The following is a 21,621-nucleotide window of genomic DNA, read 5'->3' on the forward strand; positions in this document are numbered from 1 at the left end:
CTTTAGGGCACCTGAAGCCTTAGGTCGTCCCTCCCCTTCCTCACCTTGAATCTTGCTTGTGAAACTTCCTGCAGGCCCGGCATGTGCTGCTTTTCTTGAAAGTGTCCATCTTGGGGGGGGGGTGTCTTTGCATATTTTGTGTCTTCTTCCTAAAACACATGACCCTAGCTCTTTCCCTTCCCAAGTCAGTTGTCCCTCAGGGCTCCACATCAATGTCACATTCTCCAAGATGCCTTCTTCAATGTCCAAAGCAGAACCAGATCTTTCTTTACATCTATCACCGCCCTGATTTTTTCTTTCATAGAATGCATCCCAGTTGGTAATTATATTTCCATGATTATTTGTTTGGATCATACCTTCATGTCAGGGTCAAGGTCTCTACACTCATTTCTGCCTCCAGAGCCTAGCACAGTACCTGGTAGATACTAGGTAATCAACAAACATTTACTGGATGGAAGAATGGGACATTGGAAGCTCATGACTCATTGGGTTGTTGAGCTAGGTAGCTCCTAGATGTCTCCTGCCATCTCCTCCCTGATCTGTGCCCTCCTCCATGGACTGCCTCCCTAGGTTACATGCCCTTGGCCTTCTGGTTGGGTTGAGCGAACAGGAGGCACCACAGGAAGATCAGAGTGTAGGAGGAAAGAGAGGTTGGAGTATTTCTTCCCAGGCTGCTGTGCTGTGGTTGGACAACATCTGCACTGACTTCTCAATTTAGGGACATTATCTCTGCACTAAGCTGCCCCTCAGGGAGGGTTGGGCACCCCTACCACAGTTACCAGTGGCTGAGGTGGACCCTATTGGGTGCTCCCAAGCATCCAAGAGCCTGATTGGTTTCTTTGTGAAGGTGGCCCAAGGTAGGCCAGTGCAGTCCCCGGCTGCCTCCTACTTGCCCGCACAGGGCAGGGCCAGCTCAGCACCCCATTCTCTCTGGAGGCCTGAGGTTCTGAAGTTCTAACTTTCTGCCAACTGTCTGTCCTGGGAAGGAAGGGAAGGCCAGCACCTGTGGGAAAAGACATTAACTGGCCGCATGTTGGCAGGCACCAGGGTCAGGGCTGGGGGTGCCTCCAGCTGGTACAGTAGCTGCCCAGGGAAGGGGGCAGCTTGGGTCCTCCTTCTATGCCCTGAGATCTCTTGAAACTTGTCTGTTCCTCTCCTTCGACACTTCTTTCATCTGTTCCCTCCCCTCCATCCCCCCTGCTCTGGTCCTGCAGCAGTTGGCCTCACCTCTCTCTAGCCAATGCATCTCCCCTCCAGTCATCTCCCCCAGCTTCCTCCTGGCTTTGTCCTGTGGGTGGCCCCTTGTTGCCTTCAGGTGCATGTTTGATGGGTTGTCTCATGCACTCATGCTCATTTGTACGTGGCTACAACATGCTGGATGCTCTTCCAGGCTTGAGGGGACAGCAGTGAACAGAACATGCTCCTTCCCTGCCCTCACGGGGCTAATGGCCCCAGGGGGCACAGACACTGATTGCCTACAAGTAAATACACAATTAGAAATGAACGCCTGAGTGGCTCAGTGGCTGGGCACCTGCCTTCGGCTGAGGTTCTGATCCCGGGATCTGGGATCTAGTCCTTGTGAGGAGCCTGCTTCTCCCTCTGCCTATGTCTCTGCCTCTCTCTCTCTCTCTCTCTCTCATAAATAAATAAATCTTTAAAAAAATGAACAAAGACACTAGGATAGAGGAGAAAGCCCATGGAGGGCCTTGTGTACCAGTTATGTAGTAAAGAGAGCATCCTGGGGGTATCTGGTGGATGGGGGGACGGTCAGCATTTAGCAGAGTCTAAACTCCGAAGCGGGGATATGAGGTTATGGGTTGAACTATGTTCTTCACCGAAAAGATATGCTGGAGTCCTAACAGCCAGGACCTCAGAATATGACCTTACTTGGAAATAGGATCTTGACAGGGAGATGTGAGGGAAGTAGGGTGAGTCCTAATCCAGTATGATTACTGTCCTTACAAAAAAGGGGAAATTTGGACAGAGAGACATGGATGCACAGTAAGAATCCTGTGTGAACATGAAGAAGATCGGGTGACGTTTCTGCAAGCCAAGCATCGCGAAGAGTGCCAGCGACTGCTGGAAGGACGGATGCATGAACAGATTCTGGATGACTCAGTAGGTTAAGTGCCTGCCTTCAGCTCAGGTCATGATCCCAATGTCCTGAGATGGAGCCTCGCATTGGGCACCCTGCTCAGCAGGGAGTTTGCTTCTCTCTCTCCCTCTGCCTTTCCCCCGCCCCCACTCCTGCTTGTGCTCTCTCTCTCATAAATAAATAAATAAATAAATAAATAAATAAATAAATAAATAAATCTTTTAAAAATAAAAACACAAAATTAATAACTTCTCAGAGAAGAATCTATGTCTGGAACCTTGAGAGCCAAACAAAGACTCCTGTTTATCATGGAACTATTGTGTCAGGGTGGGGTTTTTTTATTTTTAAGGTTTTTTATTTACTCATGAGAGACACACAGAGAGAGGTAGAGGCATCGACAGAGGGAGAAGCAGACTCCCCAAAGGAGCCCGATGTGGGACTTGAACCCCGGACCTCGTATCGTGCCCCGAGCCAAAGGCAGAGGCTCAACCGCTGAGCTACCCAGGTGCCCCCAGGGTGGACTTTATAGGCTGCACATGAGAATCACCTGAGAGCTTTTCTTTCTTTCTTTTTTTTTTTTTAAATGCTTGTGCCTGAGATTATTCTCAGTTAGGATGGGGCCTGGGATTACCACCCCCATCCCTCCCTTTTTTAAGCTCCCAAGTGAGCCCGTGAGTCTGGTTTGTAGCCAGGATGCAGCGGGCCTTGCCAGCCCTCTGCCCATTGAGTCCTCGGAGGCCCCAGGGGACACAGCCAGCCTCCCCACCTTGGCATGTGCATGCAGAGCCAGGGTGCGTGCATGCAGAGGCCGAGCACTGCTGCATGCCCGCAGCCTTCTGGTGGCTCTGAGTCCAGGGACAGACGGTGACCACATTCCTTGGGTTGCCTTGCTCACTTGGCAGGGCACTGGCACTAACTTAAGGACAGAACCTTCCTTCCTGTGGAGGTGTTATTCTCTTGGGAGATCCTTAAGACAACAGCACCAGGAAGGCAGGGCTGGAGCTGTGGCCTCCATGTGACAGGGGAGGAAGCTGACACCCGGAGAGGTGGAAATTGTGGGGTGCTCTGTGGGCTGGGGGCTGGTGGTGCAGGGCAGTGAAAGACTCCCAAGGTGGAACAAAAGAGAAGTTTATTGAATACACTGCAAGGGAGAGACTGTCTGCACAAGGCCGTGGGGAGGGAGCCACGGTTATAGGGCAGAGTGAGGGAGTTTGGGGAACAATAGAATTGGACCTATTTTTGGGTAATCTTAGGAACTGTGCCTGGTTGTAATTGGCCAGTGAGGGCCCATGGCTGTTTTGAGGGGGGTCACTGAATAAGCCTGTGTGCATTCAGCTTGGTGGTCAGTGTGGGCCTGTGAGCATTGATCAAGTTTCCATAGCTGAAGCCTGTTGCCTAAAAGTAGCCTCTACAGAAACCCCTTGTTCAGGGTCACCTGGCTTAACTGGAGCCCTGAGCGGGCTCCGTGCCTTTTCCCTTGCTTCCAGACAGACTGAATGTCCTTTATGCTAATAAACTGAACGTGATGGGACATCTGGGTGGTTCAGTGGTTTAGTGCCTGCCTTTGGCCTAGGGTGTGATCCTGGAGTCCCGGGATCGAGTTCCACATTGGGCTCCCTGCATGGAGCCTGCTTCTCTCTCTGCCTGTGTCCCTAAAATCCGGCAAGTGGACCAGATTTGGCTTGGGTCACAAGGACACTGCAGGTGAGACCCCAGGGGAACTACAGAGAGCCCCAAACTCCCTACCTTCCCAGGAAGGTGTATTTGGGCTGTGGATCTGTGTGGCTGAGCTTGGTCCCCTGCCCATGGTGTCAGGAAGTGGATGCTCCAGAACCACATCGATAAGTAGCCAAAATACACAGCAGTGATCTTGGACCTGCTGTTCTCTGCCTTCCTGGGAGTTTTCTCCAGCTGTGCATTTGATAACAGGACATGCATTTGAGAGAAAGGATGTGGGAGGAGAGAGAAGGGGCCTAGCCCCCCTCCACTGGGGTCTCCAAGCTGCTCCCCTGCCCCTGGAGCTTATGGCCACCACTGTACCTGCAGTTGGGACCCAAGTCACCCCAGGTCCCCTGTGGCTCAGGGCCGGGCCTGGGCTGAGTGCTCGTGTCGTAGCGCACAGCCTTGGGGAGTCTCCCCAGCTGCCTTCCTCCCTCTGTACCGCAATCTTTAAAAATCATTTTCCCCAAGTCTTTGGCCATGTCTGTCAGTCTGGGGAGCAGGTGAACCAGGTTGTCCTTGACCAGAGAGAAGGGCTCATGGTCAACCGAAAGGCTCACCCTTTCTGCTTTAGTTCCACTCACCACCCTCATATGGTCCTCATCACCTGGTGTCTGCATACCTGCAGGGCTGTCTCCTCCTAGCTGACTACCAGCCTGCAGTCTCAGTAGGCCATCTTCCTGCAAACATGGGCCTTGAACCAACAGCTCTCTAGAGTCTTCTTCATCTTGGTCCTCCCTCTCCTGGACCGCCCTGTCCTGGGACATGCTTCTTTTTTGCGCTATCTGGTGGCATGGTTTATCTAGGTGCTGGGCTCCCTTATGAGTGTGTACACCTCTGGGACTGAATTCAAGTCTTCTGCTTCCTCAGGTTCTAGAAGCTGGTGCAGAGCTGGCATTTGGTGGTGTTTACAGAGTCTGCATTCCACTGATTGAGCTCTTCTGCCAACATGGTGCTTCCTTGCTCAGGGTGTGGGTTCAGGGCCAGCGCTGGGCAAAACTGTGGCAAAGGGGCCTCAGCCCCAGGCCTTGTGCTCTCCTGCTCGGTGTCCCGACCCAAGGTCCTGCATGTCCCCCTACCACCACCAACATCTTCAGTACCCTCCTCATTACACCATGATTGACCACTGACCTTGTGCCCTTCACTGTGAGACCCTGACTACAGTCATTTCCTTAATCCTTACCCCAGCAGCTGCTTTCAAGGAGCAATCTGGAGTCCAGTCACATTCAAGTTTGAAGCTCAGTCACCACTTGATGTGCCACCAATGGTGAGGAGCAGAATCCAAGGCACCAAAACTGTTGTGATGTGATGTGAGGCCTGGTGACCAAAAGGGGAGTCACTTAGGGGAGGTGGTGACCTTTCTGGGCCTGCAAAGCTCCAGGAACTGCTTATGGGATGGGCTGGGCCACCTTGAAGGACACCCTCTACTTCCAGGTGAAGAATACCTGTGTGGGTGGAGCTCATGGCACGTCTGATTGGTTGAGAGTACCCTGGTGGCCCCAGCTGATTGGATGACTGAAAAGTCCCTCCTCAGCAGGGGCCAGTGCCAGGCGTTCCTCTCCAAAGCCATCCCTCCTCAGTGCTGAGCGCTGTGTGGGGATGGCACCTACTAGAGCCCAGGAAGAGTAGGGGCCGGGAGCCTGTCAGTGCGCAGCAAATAGGCCACCAGAGACAGGGCTACAAGTAGTTTCATCATCGCAGAGAGGCCACATCGTAGCACGGCCTTTCCACGATCCCTCAGGGTGATCAGAGTCAGGGATGAGCTCTAGAACCAGAGTCAGGGAATGGGCCCTCAGTCCTCAAGGGACCCTGACTCACTCAGTACTCGAATGCTTACCTCCCCCTCCCTGGGCCTCCCTTTTCTCACCTGTAAGATGAGGATCAGGGCTAAAGGCCCTGCCGAGGCCTCTGGAAGCCATACTCCAGCGGTTCTATGCCACCCCCTGAGGTGAGGAGCAGACAGTGAACATGAAGGCCACAGAAGGTGAGAAGAAGTGAGTGTGTGGTCAGAGTCATAGCAAGAAACCCAAAAGCCTGGAAACACTCAGAACTTATTTAAATGGCCTGTTCCCAAATGTCCCCCCAGAGGTCAGCTGACAGCAGCGACAGACGTGGGAGTGGGTAAATGCATCAGTGGTTTTTATTGCTGTTAACACGGTGCCCGGGTTGCGCCTGGACGTTAACAGGGCGTGAGGGTGAGCAGAACATCCTCCCTCACGGTGCTTTCGCTGCAGAAGCTGTGCCTGCAGACCAAAATGAGAGCTTTGTAAGTGTTGTGAGCTTTACGTAGAGTTGTGAGTCGTTAAGAAACGGTAATGGCTGGTTTTTTTTACAATTCACAAGGAATGAGGGAAACACTAGGGTCGCCGCCTGACCCTGTTCCTGGAGAACCCATTGCCTTGGCGCTTCCAGTGAGACAGGTAGGTGGCTGGTGTCTGCGACAAGGTCCCCTGTCGGCTGTTGCTCAGAGCAGCCCTGGTCTCTGGGGCCTCAGGCTGACAGGACCGTTGGGCCGTGAGGCAGTGACAAGACCTCTCATCGGCCTCCTTCTCCACAAGGACCCGTGGGCCCTCCTTGAGCACCGCACACCGGTTTACAGAAGGGCTCGCTCTGGCCTGAGCCACTCTGGAGATGGGATTGAACCTTCTACTGGCTACAGTAAATTGGGCTCTGACTTGCCCCGGCCCTGGCGCTAACTGACCCACTTGTGCAGACTTCATCCTCACCACACGTGTGAAAGGAGGTATTCCTATGAGCCCCCACGTTATAGGAGGAGAAGCTGAGGCACAACGGGCTCCCAGTAAATGGAAGAAGGTGCAAATACAGGTCTATCTGATGCCACAGTCCACATTGTCCAGGGCAAAGTCACACTTCACACCTCCCTGGACCTTGCCTTCCACACCTGGAGTCCGTGAACCTTTCTCTTTGGGCTCCACCCCCCGCCTACCAGGGATTACTTGAGTCTCTGAGCATCGGTGTCTTCGTTTGTAGGAGAGGGCATGGTTCCCTCTCGTGATTGCTGAGAATCCCATGTTAATAATGCAACATCTCATGATGGTAAATGTAAAAAAGCTTTATAAATTGATTTTTTTTAAACCAATGCAGATATAAGGGGCTATCATCACTATTATTCCAAGAACCATGAACTTCTTGGGCCTCACGATCTTTGATCTCTGAGGCTTTGTCAGGCTTTCATCCTCATCTTCACCACGGTCCCTTTTGTATCTCATTTGTCTTTCCTAGCTGCCCTAACCCTGTCTCCAATCCTATTGCACCTTGAGCCCTGCCATCTGTGGTCTGGGCGCCCCCTGCCCCTCACACATCAAGCCCATTGCCGCTGCTCACATTCTTCCCAGTGGAAATCCCTCAGCCCAGGAGATCCTCGTGGCCTCCTCTCATCACCACCTCCCCACCCGGCACCCTGGCTCCCTGCCTTTCTCTCCAGCCACACTCCTTGGGCAGCCTCAGGTGAGTTCTTTTTTCCGTCCTTTGCCTTTGCACGTGAGCTTTAGGTCCAGTTGAGCTCAACAGTTAACACGCTAACTTTTCAACAGCAGGATCTGCCTTTGCGTCCCCTACCATTTTGTAGACATACAGTAGGTAGTTTATAAAGTCAGAGAGGAAAGAGGGAAGAAGATGCTGGGAGTGGGAAAGAAACGAAGAGAGTGAGAACTACATTTATCTTTTGATGTCATGTCACTGGGGAGGAATTCTAGTCAGCAGGCTCCTTAGCGGGACTTGCGACCTTAATGGGGCAACTAGAAGAATTTGAAGGGTATCTGAGAAGCGCTTGGATTAAAAGCTTGATTTTCTGTTGCCTCCCAATGACGATGGTTTTTTTTTTAAATGTGCTTACTAGCCGTTTTCCTAACAGCAAAATATTTGAGTAATTTGACAAATTCAGCTTTTTTTTACTCCCCATAGTAGTTTGTGATGTTTGATGATGATTTTGATCTGACTTTATCTTAAACATCTGATGTCCAACATCTGGCTTCTCTTAAGATAGATTTCCTCTGCAGTTGACAGGCAGGGGAAGAAGGGACTCAGGGACTCAGGCCACTGGAGGGTTCAGATGGCAGCTGGTGGACTCAGGGCCTCACGGGTGGCCCCGAGTACATTCTGTTCCATTTTTAGAAAGTGCATAAAGTCACGGCCTTTCCTTTGACAACCTGGAAGTTACAATGCCCTGATTTGGTCTTGTATCTGTGTCCTTCTTCAGATCTGCCTGTGAGCAAGTCATCTCTTGGGAACACTCTGCATTTTTAAGGCTCTAATGATACCATCTTCTTCTGACACCTTTTTAATCACAGAATCCCAGGAATCAGGCCATGGTCCAATTCCGACTGGGGCCCTGGGCACTGACTTTAGAGGCTCATTGTCCTCTGATGAGGGTGGACAGGGAGCCCCTGGCTGCACGCACAGCCTGCAGAGGGCTCTCCACTGGCTCCCTCAGTGCTCTGCTCTAGCTGAGAGATCCTCATTTTGCTCACCACTTGGCTGGGCCAGCCTCTCTGTCCTCCCCGACTCATAGGGAGTTGGAGGACCTCACAGGAGTCATCCAACCTGAGATGCAGCTGGGAGGTTGGCCAACCCACCCTCCCCACCTGGGGGAGTCCCATTCTCTGAGGCTGGAGTTTAGCAACCTCACCTAACCTCCCAAACCCCAAGACCATCAGTGACCGTGTTCCCAGATCCCTTTCCACAAAGCCACCCCAGGAGGGTTCTGCTGACCACAATTCTGGTCCCAGCCTTGGGGACAATAGCTCTACCCCCATCGGGTCACTGTGCCCACATCCCTCCAGCTGCCACAGCAAAGGACACTGAAAGTCAAGCTAAAGATCTTACAAGGATAGCTAACTCAGCTCTCTCCTGTCCTATCTCAGATTTTATATCTTTTGCTAAAATTGCTTTTTTTTATTACCCTGAAATTTTGTGATCTTCCCCTCTTTAAAAGGCAGCTACTCTCTAGCTCATACTTATAACCTTATACTCTCAGAAATTATTTCTTTCTCTCTTTCTCATTTTTCTTCCTTAGTTTTCCTTGAAGACAGGGTGATTCCATCTGTATCTTTCTCAGATAAGGCTGAGACCACTTAATAGAAATGCTTTATGCTGTCTATCAGTTGCTTGTTTGCCCATGATGGATAGATTGTCTTGGCTTTTCTGGCTGAGCCAGGACTAACTTCCTGGGGTGAGTTGCCAATACAAGCACCAATCTCTACCAACATCCTTAGACACAATCCAGCAAAGATATACATACACTGTTTTCTCCTCTCCCTTTTGCACGGTGATCTTGGCTGCACCCACTTTGGGAAAGGTTGGGTTTACCACGTTGTTATTCCAAAGAAACTTGACTTTCTCAATTGTTCCAACATCAAGCTTTGCATCAAACTCATTGGAATGAGTAGAGCCTGGTTTGAGAATCCCCCTTGAAATAAAGAGATAGAAACATTCTCATGCATAGAAACAAGTTCCAATGGCAGTTAAGGCCATACCACTTTTTTCTATCGAGATTAATGAGATCATTTTTCTAAATTAATTCTCAAAGGATGGAGAAACAGAGAAGCCAGCTCTATGCCAGCAGCCTGACACTATTATTTGAATATTGTTTTCTCAAACTCAAGTTAATTTCTACTCAAAATATTCATATAGAAAACTATATAATTCCTCCATAGGGATGCCTGGGTGGCTCAGCGGTTGAGTATCTGTCTGCCTTTGGCTCAGGTGGTGATCCCAGGATCCTGGGTTCGAGTCCCACAACAGACTTCCACAGAGAGTCTGCTTCTCCCTCCTCCTGTGTCTCTGCCTCTCTCTCTGGGTCTCTCATGAATAAATAAAATCTTTATTTATTTATTTATTTATTTATTTATTTATTTATTATAAATAAAACCTTTTAAAAAATTCCTTCATATTATTTTTTTTTCTAGGAGAATTATTTGTCTAGTAATAAGTTATCTACTTAGTTTAACAAAACCAACATGTGTTACTATGCTAATCAGGAAACATGACACCTGGGGTAATATTAGATATATTCTTCTAAAAATCCATTTTTAAAAATGGATCTATTGAAAGAGAAAAATCTAAATGCGTGGATTTATAATTGAGAAGAAAATTGTCAGCAGAAGTCTGAAATTGACTTTATCACATAAAGTAAATAATTTTAAATCAATTGATAAAGAGATGATAAGCATTTCAGTACATCGATTTGAAGGCCATGTATAGCATCCAGTGAGACGTGACGCTGAAAGAGGAAACTTACTTGAAGATATTGAATTGATGAGTATTTCCCTTACTTCCAAACAAAGCAACTTTAGCCTGACCAGTGGCTCTTTTCCCAGACAATGTTATAGAAACCCCGTATCTCCAGCCTGCACAGGGGATAGAAAAGAGTACAATTGACTCATGCACAAAACAGTTGACCCAAACTTCAGAATCCTGTCCCCATATCTTACATTGAGGCATCAAAGTATGAGAAATCCTACCTGTTAATCTACAACTCAAACCAGGCTATATGGAGAAGTATGTATCTAGTAGTATCCCCTCTAGATCTGCATTGCCCAGTAAAAGGACCACTACCCACATGTGGCTGCTTAAATTTAAATCCAAATTAAGTAAGACCAAAAAGTAATTCCTCAGTTGTACTAGCCACATTTCAAGTGCTAAATTGCCACATGTGGCTACTGGCTACTGTATTGGACAGCAGAGGGTATTTCCATCATTGCAGAAAGTTCTGGGGACAGCTCCACACTAGGGGCACCACACTATGAGATAAGATGAAAAGAGAAGGGACAAGGGCTCGTTCCCATGTTTGGAAAGGTGGCTCAAGAGTGCAGTCCTGCGAGCACCAGAGCAGGGTCTGTGTCCTATCTGCGCATCCCCAGTACCTTGGGCGGTGTCCAGAACAGAGTGAGACCCAGTTGTTACCCAGATTTATACCAGGGATACTGTCTGTGCCCATGAGCACAAGTGCACACAACCTACACATGTATAACCACATATTCACACTTACATATACTCACATACATATAGACATATGTATACAACCTAGACACATATAACCACAACCCCCACACACATAAACACATGCACACAAGCACACACACATGCACATACCCACACACATATGTACATAAATGCACACACACATCATTTGTCTAACTCCTACTTGGCTTTCATGTCCTCAGAGATATTGCCCCTGCCCCTTCGTCTGGGCAGGGTCAGGTCCTCAGAAGCCACAGAAGCAACAGAGTGCTTCAGAAGCAACCCACCAAGCCCAGGCACACTAGCTGCTTGCTCAGTTTCTGCTTTCTCTGCTGGGGTGTACATTTCACACATGGAGTGTCTTGCTCATCCCTGTAGCTCCAGTGTCTAGCATAGTCTGTGGTTCATAAATAAGTGTTGGTTGAGGAATGAATATGTGGTTTTTGAATGTTTAATTTGTTGTTTTAAAATATGGGCCAGCATTTTATGCATCCCTACAACAGTAGAAGGATTGATTAACCAGTGTCTTTTTTTTAAAATATGTATAGTGTTAGAAGTGTTCTACATCTTGATTGCAGAGACGGTTACATGGCTCTCAGCTATCAAAACTCCTAGAACTCTGCACTACGGTGGGTGAATTTTGCTGTATATAAATTGTACCTCAATAAACCTGACTTAAAAACCTAGATAAGACATATGTTATATTTATATCTTTATATAAGCACAGTGTCTTTTTTAGTGCAACTTCTTAGGGAATTGTCACAGGGCAGGTTGGCACAGAGTGGCCCAACTGCATCCTGTCTCTATCCTACGTCCTAGATGATTCAGGATATTTTGGAAATAAATCAACCCTTCCTGATGCCCACCCACTCTCCACCAGAGAGGGACCCCTACCAGGGGCATCAGGGAGGGACAGAGAGAGGGAATGGGGAAATGGGAACTGTGCTTCTTAAGGGACTCAGCCCAGCAAAGAGCTGTACCAAATAAATGTTTGATGAATGAATAGAAGAACAGGTGTGCATGACACAATATTAAAAATAAAAAGAATAATGAACTGTGGAATGATAAAAATTCAGTGGTAAAAACTGCCACAGAGGATATGTAAGTTGCTATTATCTCATTATTTATGCTTCTACTCATTTCATGCTATAATCACACAATGGAAGAAATGCAAACTCTTCCTAAATCCTTAGTTGAGTCTTCAATAGGATTATTTGGACAGATGTGTTATTTCACTAAGAATGTGTTCACAAATATTTCAGGTTAGAGATAAGCCCTTCTTGTCTAACAGAAGCTAAACTCTCTTGACATGGGTGAGCAGGGTCAAGGTAAAACTTACGAGCAAAATTGCTGGAATCTCCGGTGTTCAGGAAGTATTTCTGTGTCTCATCACTTGTCTTGACAGCAAATTTATCAGCATAGTGACCCATCTGTGGGCACCCTTGATCTGGGCAGGGGAAGCACTTGTTCTAAGGAGAAAAGAGAGAGAGCCAGCTGTAAGATGTAAATCTATCTTTATATGACCCACACATCTGGGAGAGCAATTCTACAGCCTGAGTTCCCTCACCTGTAACAGGAAGGAGATTGAGATAGATGATTTCTAATTTACTTTCACCCAGGACAGGACCCCCAAGCCTGAGGTACATCACGTTAGGATATACTGATGCCTGGGCCCCATGTCAGATCAACGACACCTCCCATCACGTAATGTGCTCTTGAATGATTGACAGCCAGCTCTTTGACAAAAAGTCCTGAGTGTAGCATTTGCCAATTTCCGTGGTGTAAATATTCTGTGGCCAATTTCAGAGGCCTGAACCCCCAGCCTGGCATCCAGAACCCGAGCATCCACTTTTCCTTCTCTCTGGCGTATGAATTTTTCTCGCATATGTTCTTCTGTTCTTGCTCTAGTTTTGCTCTACCCTCAGCAGAAATGTGCACTCCTTCTCTTCCTCCTAAACTCTTAGATTTTTCAAGCCAGATTCAAACATTGCCTTCTGCAGGAAACCTTTCTAGATCATTGAAATGATTATTCTTCTGGTGCCCCAGCGATTTCCTCACCCACATGACTTATCTAGAATTTTAGCCACCTCCTGCCTCTCTGCTTCCCAGGATCATAAACTCTGGAGGGCAATGCAAAACAAGTAAGAGATGGTCAGAAACTGCAAATTCCCAACACAGCAGGACAACCGTCCCACGGAGGGACTCAAGGAAGGACGATAGCTTACAGATTCAAAGGCCCTGTAGGAAGCACAGGGGTAGGAAGCAAATCCATCAGGGTTGAGGATGCTCTCTGAGTAATACTTGTAACTTCTCAGGTGATTGCAAGCCACGAAGTCCCGAGTTCCTGGAGAAAGAAACAAGGAAGTCTGCACGGGTGGTTGGGGGGCCAATGACTTCTCTCTTTCCATGTCGAGAGGTTCTAAAGTGGAACCATATTTTCAGAAATTTAAAGTTAGGTAAATTTAAGGTAAGTCCAAAATAAATGACAGCTAACATAAAGAGGCAGCTTTCTGTGTGCCGGGCAATGATCTGAGTACTTTACATGCATTATCCCTGTAATCCTCACCGTCCCTAAGTGCAGAATGATATACAGATTACAGCCTCAGATGTACAGATTATAGCTAGTGAGGGGCAGAACTGGGAGTTGAAGCCAAGCCTATCTGGTGCTTGAGCCCATGCCTCTAAGCCTTGTGCCATCCTGTGTCCCAGGCACCAGGCTGGAGGTCCTTGAAGACACAGCCAGATGTGACATGACCTCTCAGACATGACAAAACCAAAGCAAGGACATCTTCATGCTGTGTTTAGGCAAACAGAAAGGAGAGTCAAGTGGCTTTAGATGGCTTTTCTCTCCCTTTCATGGCATCTTGACTTTGCTGATAGCCATCTTTGGCCCCTAGAGTTCCTGTCAAATGACAGAGGTCATAGCACACCTGCTAGATGCGACCATTACTGATGGAGACTTTGGGCAACTCTATCCATGTAAACCCACCTGAGGCTGTTTAAGAGACAAACACATAAACCAGCATACTTAATGTTTGCTTTGATGGCATCCATTCTTGTTGAGCCATTTTGATCCAATTCAATAAAAATCTTACTCATTGCATTTGGTCAGACCACCAAAGTTTTAAATCTGTGTGGTGCCAACTGATGAATCGGGCTGAAAAGTTCCCTTATCCCTTGTCCTTTTGACCAGATAGAATCTGTATCTGAAGGCGCTCCTCCTCCCTAGGTGTGCTCCACCAACAATGAAGAATAATCACATTGAATAGCACAGTCTCTGCGTAGCCTTCCCTACCGGTGATAGTTTCTTATCCTGACCCAACATAAAGGAGTAGTGACTCTCACTGTGCAAATGGCTTTGCCATGGAAATGACTGGTGAACATTCTCTTTTTGGCTATAGAATTGAACCCAGTTACATGAGCTTAAACAATATCACTGACTCGCGAGGGAGAATTGGCAGAAAAATTCTTAGAGCCAGGATATTTACTTGCATGGTATTTCTTTTCTTCATTAGGTAGCTACCAGTTGGTTGCTGGAATAATGGCTTTAAGCAAGAGTTTTGTCATTCTTTGTTGCTTGTACAGTCTAGGACACCCGCGACTGTGTTTTAAGGAAGTATAAAATCAGTAGATTGAATATATAACAAATAATATGCGGGCATATTTTTTTCAGAAGTAAGATCCAGAAGGGGGAATCATCTATTTTTAAAGAGTGATGTGTTTTCATTTTTGAAGTTTTTTTATGCAGAAGATACTGCTCACCCCAGGGAAGTGACGCCCCGTTCTGCTTGGGCTTTACCTTCCCAAATGCCATCTAGGTCCACGATCTGTGACAGGGCATTCTTCTTGCATCCTGGCATTTCCTCTCCACCATTGGGGAAGAAGTCAAGGTGACCCATCTGTTGGCTTGTTCCAAAACCTGAAATGTTTGGAGCAGCAATGAGCTTTTCACCACACAGGGCTCTTTTGGTTCAAACATTATTGCACGTGTTTGCAACTAAAGCGTCATTGGGCTCACCCAGGAATGGGATCAGGGGAGCTGCATCTGTGTGAATCACATCAACAAAGTCAGCATCAGTGGGATCAAGTCGAACCTCTTCAGGAGTGCCCTGGAAACTTGCTTCTACAGGATCCAACCCTAAAAGAGATGATCAGTGCTGTAGACTAATAGACTTGGCTATAGGTACCAGCAGGACCACAGTGTACAGTTGTTCCGGTTCTGCATTGCACAACTCAAGGGATGCTATACTCTGAAGTTCTGAAATGCCATGGCCCTGCAAATTGCATATGGGGGTATAGAGTTTCAATGTTGCTCCTCAGAGGAGAGCTCCAGAGGCATGGATAAAGAAGGGCAGGTGAGCCAAGAGATTTAAATTTGCCTGACCAGGGCACCTGGGTGGCTCAGTGGTTGAGTGTCTGCCTTTGGCTCAGGTCGTGATCCCAGGGTCCTGGGATCAAGTGCACTGGGCTCCCCAGAGGGAGCCTGCTTCTCCCTCTGCCTATGTCTCTGCCTCTCTCTCTGTGCCTTTCATGAATAAGTAAATAAAACCTTTAAAGAAAAGATAACATAAATTTGACCAAAGATTTTTTTCCCCCACATTATTTTCTCCCATTTCACTTGCATATCTTTCTTCTTTAACATTCTTTTCCTTTTCTCAAGTTTGAAGGAAAAAGGGAAAAAGCAGTATGGTATCATAATTAAGAACACAGATTCTGGAACTGGGCAGCCTGGCTCTAACTCCCTATTCAGCTATTTCTTGGGCAAGTTGCTTGACCTTGGGCAAATCACTCAACCTTTTTGGTGTATGTGTGCCTTGGTTTCCCCATTTATAAAATCTGGGTAATAATATGGTTATAATAAGATTAAATGAGATTACATATATAGCTTTTTAGCACAGTGCCTGGCATATCATCATGGGAGTTTAAGTAAAATATTGATGATTATTATTTCCTCCTTCTTGGCAGGGCTCCTGAATTTATGAATAGCCATCTGGCCAGAGCAACTGAAAAGGCATGAACATAATTGTCTGCTGAAAATAAAAGTAAGAGCTCTTAGAAGCTTGAGCCACATGACAGCAGAACTGGGTTTGAATCTCAGTTCCGCCGTGATTTGGGGTCAGTTACCCAGTTTCCTGAACCTGTTTCTTCAGTTCTGGGGATGAAATGAGAAAATGTAAAGCACTTGGCATAGTATTTGGGATAAGTAGGCACTTAATCTATGCTTACTATAATAATGATAATAGCATTACATTATTATGATGATATATAGATACATTCTGTTGCTGCTGTTACACGTTAAAGGCTTTGCTTGGGTTAAAAGAATGACCTGCAGGACTGGTGGCTGGGTTTCCTCTACCAGCAGAGGCAATGGATGTGTGATTTTCATGTTCCACCCTGCCCTTGATTTCAAAGAGAAAGGAGAAGGGAATAACAATGTGGACTCCTAATTATGTTTGCTCATGTTCACACTAGCCTTCCTCTCTGTTTCCCTGGGTGCCCCGTTCTGCTGAATGATCCAAACTTCCAGGAAACATGGATCTAGAGAGGAAGGATGGGGACAAAAATGGAAGAAGCAAAGGGAAGCAAAGGAGAATTAAAGCACCACCCCTTCTTCCACAAGGATGGGCCTCTTGGAGTCTTCCTAAAATGTCCTGTGTGGGCTCTAACCAGCTCCACCACAGCTGAGGTCACAGACTACTTTGGGCCAGCTTCTAGCTGGGCAGCAGGCTTGCACCGTGTTTTGGGGTTACTGGGGACAAAATCTGGAGCCTGCCCCTTGGGTCTTACCTGTAATCCTGCCCAGACCTGGAGTCCTGCTCCCTGCCTCCCCAGCCACGTGGGCTCCCAGGCTGTGGCCAATGAGCTGGACTTGGGAAGGTGAGTAGCTGTAGTTTGCCTGGAGAAGGAAGATTATATTTTCAGAACATTTTTGTGGTGTGATTTTTGTAACATGCAAACCTAATGTTGCGCCTCTGCTGAACACCTTCTATGGCTCCCATCACTCTTGGGATCAAGCCCAAACTCATTACAAGGGCCTCAGAACTTTCCTGACTCAACACCCATTTTTCAAGATTCTTGCCAAACCCTATGGGAACTTTCCGGCCTCAGATACATCATAATCTCTCATCTCTGGATCTGCTGTGGGCTCCTCTTCCTCTTGCTATCCATTCCCCAACCACTTGCCCAGCTCATGTCAACGCAACCTAGATATCAGCTCTCAACTTAAATGTCTCTCCCTGGGAGAAATCCTTAATCACTCCCCAGCCCTCTAGCCTGGATTAGCTGCTCCCCCATGTGCTCCTATTAAGCCCTGTAGTCCCCCCATTAGAACCTGACCACACTCTGTTGTCATTGCAAGTCTTCACAGTGAACTCCCCCAGGCCTGGAATGCATCCTCTTGACCTTTTAGCAGGGCTCCTGACACTGTGTCCTCCCCCAAATATTGGAGAACAAACAAATGTCATGAAGCTATGAGTGTTTGCACATGTTAGTCTCAGAGGTATCCACCCATTTGTACTAATTCATCGATCTTCAGTGCCTCCAGAACAAACCCCACTGGCTTTAAATCTTGTAGGGGTGCAGAAGTAGTTAGAACCAATCAGTTCTTCCACAGACTCTTTAACTAGAAGACAGAAGTGGCTGGGGCCTTTATCTAGTACATAATAGAGTCATGAAGAGTTAGTGACTTCACTGAAAGGACTAAGGTCTTAAAGAATTAGCCAAAATGGAAGGCCAGGGTAGATAAAAACAGCTGAATTGATTGTGACAAACAAAATTCTCCATCAACAGGACCTTCAACAGGGCAAATACCCGGACAGACACCCATTCTTTCTATATCTTTTTTCAATATATAATTCCCAGCTGGATCTTTGGCCAAAAGAGACCAGTGGGCACTGCCTACCTCAGCAGGAGCCCAGCCGGCAGACTCACCGAGAGCATGCTGAGCATCTGGGCCACCTGGGCGCCCACCACCCGCACGTTGTTGGCAGCCTGTGTATATGAGGTTTGGGAACCTTTCTTCCAGTCCACGCAGATGCAGTTCACCTCCTCAACCTTGAACATGTTCTGATGTTGGAGAGACACCAGGATGTCATGACAGGGGCACAGAAAATCATGTCCAGGCAGGGCTCAGAAGTGGTTGCTAACAGTTACTGTTTTTGTGTCTTCCTTGCTGGGGCCTGAGATACACTAGGCTTTGTTAGGAATCCTGCAGTCAGTTAGGAGTTAGTCCTCGGGGTGCGGGCTGTAGAAAAGGCAAATCCATTCCCGCTCTAGCTTGTAGATGAATTAAAAGCTGGCCACTTTCTGGTTTTCTTTGACCAGATTCAGTAATATTGTTGGGGGTGGGGGGTGGAAATCAAGGGCATCCACAGAAAAGCCTTATTTTGAAGAGGAAAAGTCTCAAGTGCCATCTCTGGTGACCAGTGTCTAAATGACCTTATGGACTTGAGCCCTAGCCATCTTACAGATTTGAGCCGTAGCCTCTTGGCAACGCTGCCAATAACTGGCCTTGCTTTCATCCCGGGCTTCTGGGCACTTACTAAGTTTTTACAGTCAAGTATTTACAGTATTTCGAGGAGGAAATACATCCAGTGGATATTCGAAGAACAAAACTGCACTGATTTGAAAGAGATTGAAGAATCCTGAATGGAAGACTTGGATGTCAAAGAAACTCATATATCCTTAGACATTCTGAAGGAGGACATATGACCAGCTTGAGTTTAAAATGGAGCAATGAATTTATCATGCGCTTAGAATTTTTCACATATGTGATACTAATATGTGTGATCACACACACACACAGACCAAGACTTGTTTCTCAGGACCTTTATTTTTAAAGCAACCCTGAGGAATCTCTTAAAAACCTGAGGAATTTGGGGTGTAAATTATGTCTTACAGTTTTATCCATTATGATATTTATTAATGAAGAGCACCTGGGTGGCAGTGGCTCAGTCAGTTGAGCAACCGGCTCTTGGTTTTGACTCAGGTCATGATTGCAGGTTCATGAGATCATGCCCCACGTGGAGCTCCACGCTCAGTGCGGAGTCTGGTTGGGATTCTCTGCCTCTGCCTCTGCTCCACCCACCCTCAAATAAATAAATACAATCTTTAAAAAAGATATTTCTTAATAAGGGGAATGAAGAGGTAGCAAGAGCTAAAAGCCTGGCAAATCAAGGCCACCTGCAGAACGACTTTAATTGTCTAGGTTTGTAACTTTCCCTGTTGGCATGATAGGTGGGAATTATTAACATGTGTGGGGAAGGCAGGCTGATCAGGTAAATTCTTGGGAATCAGAAAAATAGATTGCATCAGTGTACACATAAAAAGAAGGATGATGGTATATTGCATATGTGTGTGTGCCTATGCACGTGTGTGTGCATGTGTGTGTGTGTGTTCCTCTATTGTCTGCCCTTCTAACCAATAGATGCTGTATCACATATAATTTTGGCACTTTCTATTCTGTTATTTGGTCTCCTGGTGCATCTTAAGTTCTTTGTTTCTAAAATAAATGGTCGTAGCAACACATCATCTCAGGGATGTAGAAGAAGCTTGAACAAAAATAATATAATCCCTCATTTACTGGTAAACGAAGTGCCCTCCCTAAAAATGGAAGCAGATCTTTGGCCAGAAGATCTGCTTCTGGACTTAGCCAGAAGATCATGGTCACATGTGCCAGCACAACAGATGCCACTGCTTCAGGCTAGAAGGTAGCCCAGAGGTGTGGAAGTAAATTCTTAGTATTGCAAAGAGAGGCATTTTAATTGCATAAAGGTACCTCCTAGATAGGGATTTCGTGTTTTTAAGCTCATCTGCTATGCTTGCTGAAAGGAGATGGAGGTATTAGTGGGGAGCAGGGAGCAGGGAGCAGGGCAGACTGTGAGCCTGGGAGCCGGCCCCTACCTTGCACATATCCAGCAGCCAGTTCTCTTCTCCCTTGTCTATGAAGCCATGGATGATGAACCGGGTCTTCTTGTCTGTTTGAAAATTTGATGCCTCAATCGTTGATGGATCAGAGGGAAGGAGAGTCTGTGATAAAAGTGGGAAAGGGTCGCATTATTTTGTAGCCCAGCCACTCAGGCCAGCCTCTCCTTCCCCATCTCTGTTTGTCCCAATGCCATGACCTTTCAAAGCTTAGCACAATAGCCACCTCTTCCATGAAGCCCGCCCTGACTCTCCTTTTCCCATCTGTCCCACCCCCATCCCACCCCTGCCTCCGCCCAGTCAGGAGTTCCTACCTCCACTGGGGCTGGATTACAGTTCACAATCTTACCTTCCATAGGTTTCTTGGTAGATGGCAAGCTCTTTGCCCCAGACCAGAATCACACAACCAGTGAGAGGTTTTGGCAAATGTGAACCATTCATTCTTTTGAGCCAACACTTCACAGAAGCCCTACTCTGTCCAGATCTGGCTAGGCCAGGGGGGCAGCTGGAGGGTAAGGTGAGACAGAGCATAGAGGAGGAGGAGGGTACAGAGACAAGGAGCCTCTAGCCTGGGGGTGGGCACAACCCTTCACCCAGTCACAATGGCACTAAAATGACAGAGGTCTCACTTGAAAGTTGTTTGGGTTCTTGTTGGTGTAGAGCAGGAAGCGGGTGCCGATTCTCTCGGGGCTCCAGGGGAGAACTTTCAGAGGCCTGATTGCTGTCCCGGCCCAGGGCTCCGCGTCAGAAAAGCATCCGATTTGTTCATAGCAAACTTCCTTTGCTGTAGAGAAAGGATGACTCTGCTCACGGCTTAGCTCCCCAGGCTGGGCCCTGGGAGGTCACAGCCATTCAGGTCCTCACTCCCCTGCCTGGGGACAGTCTGAAGACAATGGAGACACCCTGCCTCTCCCTACCCACTCTCTTCTTACCCCCAGTGCACCTTCTGATCTGGGACCAGTCCCATTGCTTCCCATAGAGACCCCAGCTGTGCCACCACTCAGAGCCACCATCAGAACTGAGAAGCTGTGTCCCATCCCCAGCAATTCGGATATATTTATTGAACTAATATGATAGTCACTGATGAGCCAATCTGTTAACCCAGGCAGGTGTTTAATGCTTTACCTCGAAAAGTCTAGCCTAGAGAGCCTGGAGATGAAGACAGGCCAGAGGGGAGATACTCTGAAGTGGGTCCCCCTCAAAATGCCTTCTCTCCCTGGGCAGAGTGCCAGCACCCGCCTCCCTCTCTCTGGAACCTCAGAGTTGTCCGGACATGTTGAAAGCCCTGTCACAGGTAAGGCTCTTTCTGGCCAGTGCTGAGATACTGTATTTAAGTCCTTCCCGAGGGGCCGGTGTGACGTTTCCTACCTTTGGCTGCTCCCAGCAGAAACAGCGCGATTGTCCAGATGCTCACCATCTACAATAAATTCGGACATTCTCAGTCTCACCGATTATTACAGCAATGAGCACAGACAGACCCTCAGGAATTCAAGGCTATCTGCTTCAACCCTGGTGGGAGGACAGAAGAGGTGACTTACCCTGTGGGATGTTCTGGGCCTTCCCTCCCTTTCAATCAAGTACCCAGGCCTTTTTTTTTTTTTATACTGGAGCCTTATCATTTGGAGGCCGCTTCAAGGAAACAGCAGGTGATGATAGAACACGCTGTGTGCACTTAATATTGTAATCTGCTCAAATACACAAAACAAGACTAATTATAGTAGTCAGATCTTCCCACAGTCTGGGAAGATGAAAGAATGCTTGATTAAAAGGAGGTAAAAGATCCCTACCTTTGTACCGATGTACCTGTGCATGTAATTCTGAGCCAATGCGGCCCCTCTTTCCCATTTTCTATGTTATCATCAAATAGTTTACAAGTTCCAGTAAGAACACAGCAGCAAAATCCA

At 47.4% G+C, this 21,621-nt stretch overlaps 1 protein-coding gene across 1 annotated transcript; it reads right to left on the reverse strand.

Moving 5' to 3' along the window:
* Window positions 1-5,936: 5,936 nt before the first annotated feature.
* On the reverse strand, window positions 5,937-21,363 carry PNLIPRP1 (pancreatic lipase related protein 1). Its single transcript, XM_072805178.1, has 13 exons — window positions 21,256-21,363; window positions 21,086-21,134; window positions 20,347-20,501; window positions 19,697-19,822; window positions 17,726-17,860; window positions 16,583-16,691; window positions 14,814-14,933; window positions 14,595-14,714; window positions 13,021-13,139; window positions 12,135-12,264; window positions 10,074-10,182; window positions 9,075-9,242; window positions 5,937-6,057 (listed from the first exon to the last, which is right to left on the reverse strand). Exons 1-13 carry the CDS (start codon window positions 21,334-21,336, stop codon window positions 5,994-5,996), a joined length of 1,485 nt encoding a protein of 494 aa, XP_072661279.1. The 5' UTR covers window positions 21,337-21,363; the 3' UTR covers window positions 5,937-5,993.
* Window positions 21,364-21,621: the final 258 nt, after the last annotated feature.

The sequence above is a fragment of the Canis lupus genome, chromosome 29 (genome assembly GCF_048164855.1).
Source record: "Canis lupus baileyi chromosome 29, mCanLup2.hap1, whole genome shotgun sequence".
NCBI classification, from domain to species: Eukaryota; Metazoa; Chordata; class Mammalia; order Carnivora; family Canidae; genus Canis; species Canis lupus.

Bases quoted from the DNA above. Each gene is read 5' to 3' on its own strand.
- PNLIPRP1 (XM_072805178.1), bottom strand. From the start codon at position 21,336: ATGATAAGGCTCCAGTATAAAAAAAAAAAAAGGCCTGGGTACTTGATT. The intron at 16,692-17,725 runs GTGAGTCTGCCG...TTCCTTCTCCAG, and splicing joins AGATGCTCAGCATGCTCTCG to GCAAACTACAGCTACTCACC. The intron at 12,265-13,020 runs GTAAGCTATCGT...TTTTCTCCTTAG, and splicing joins CCTACAGGGCCTTTGAATCT to AACAAGTGCTTCCCCTGCCC.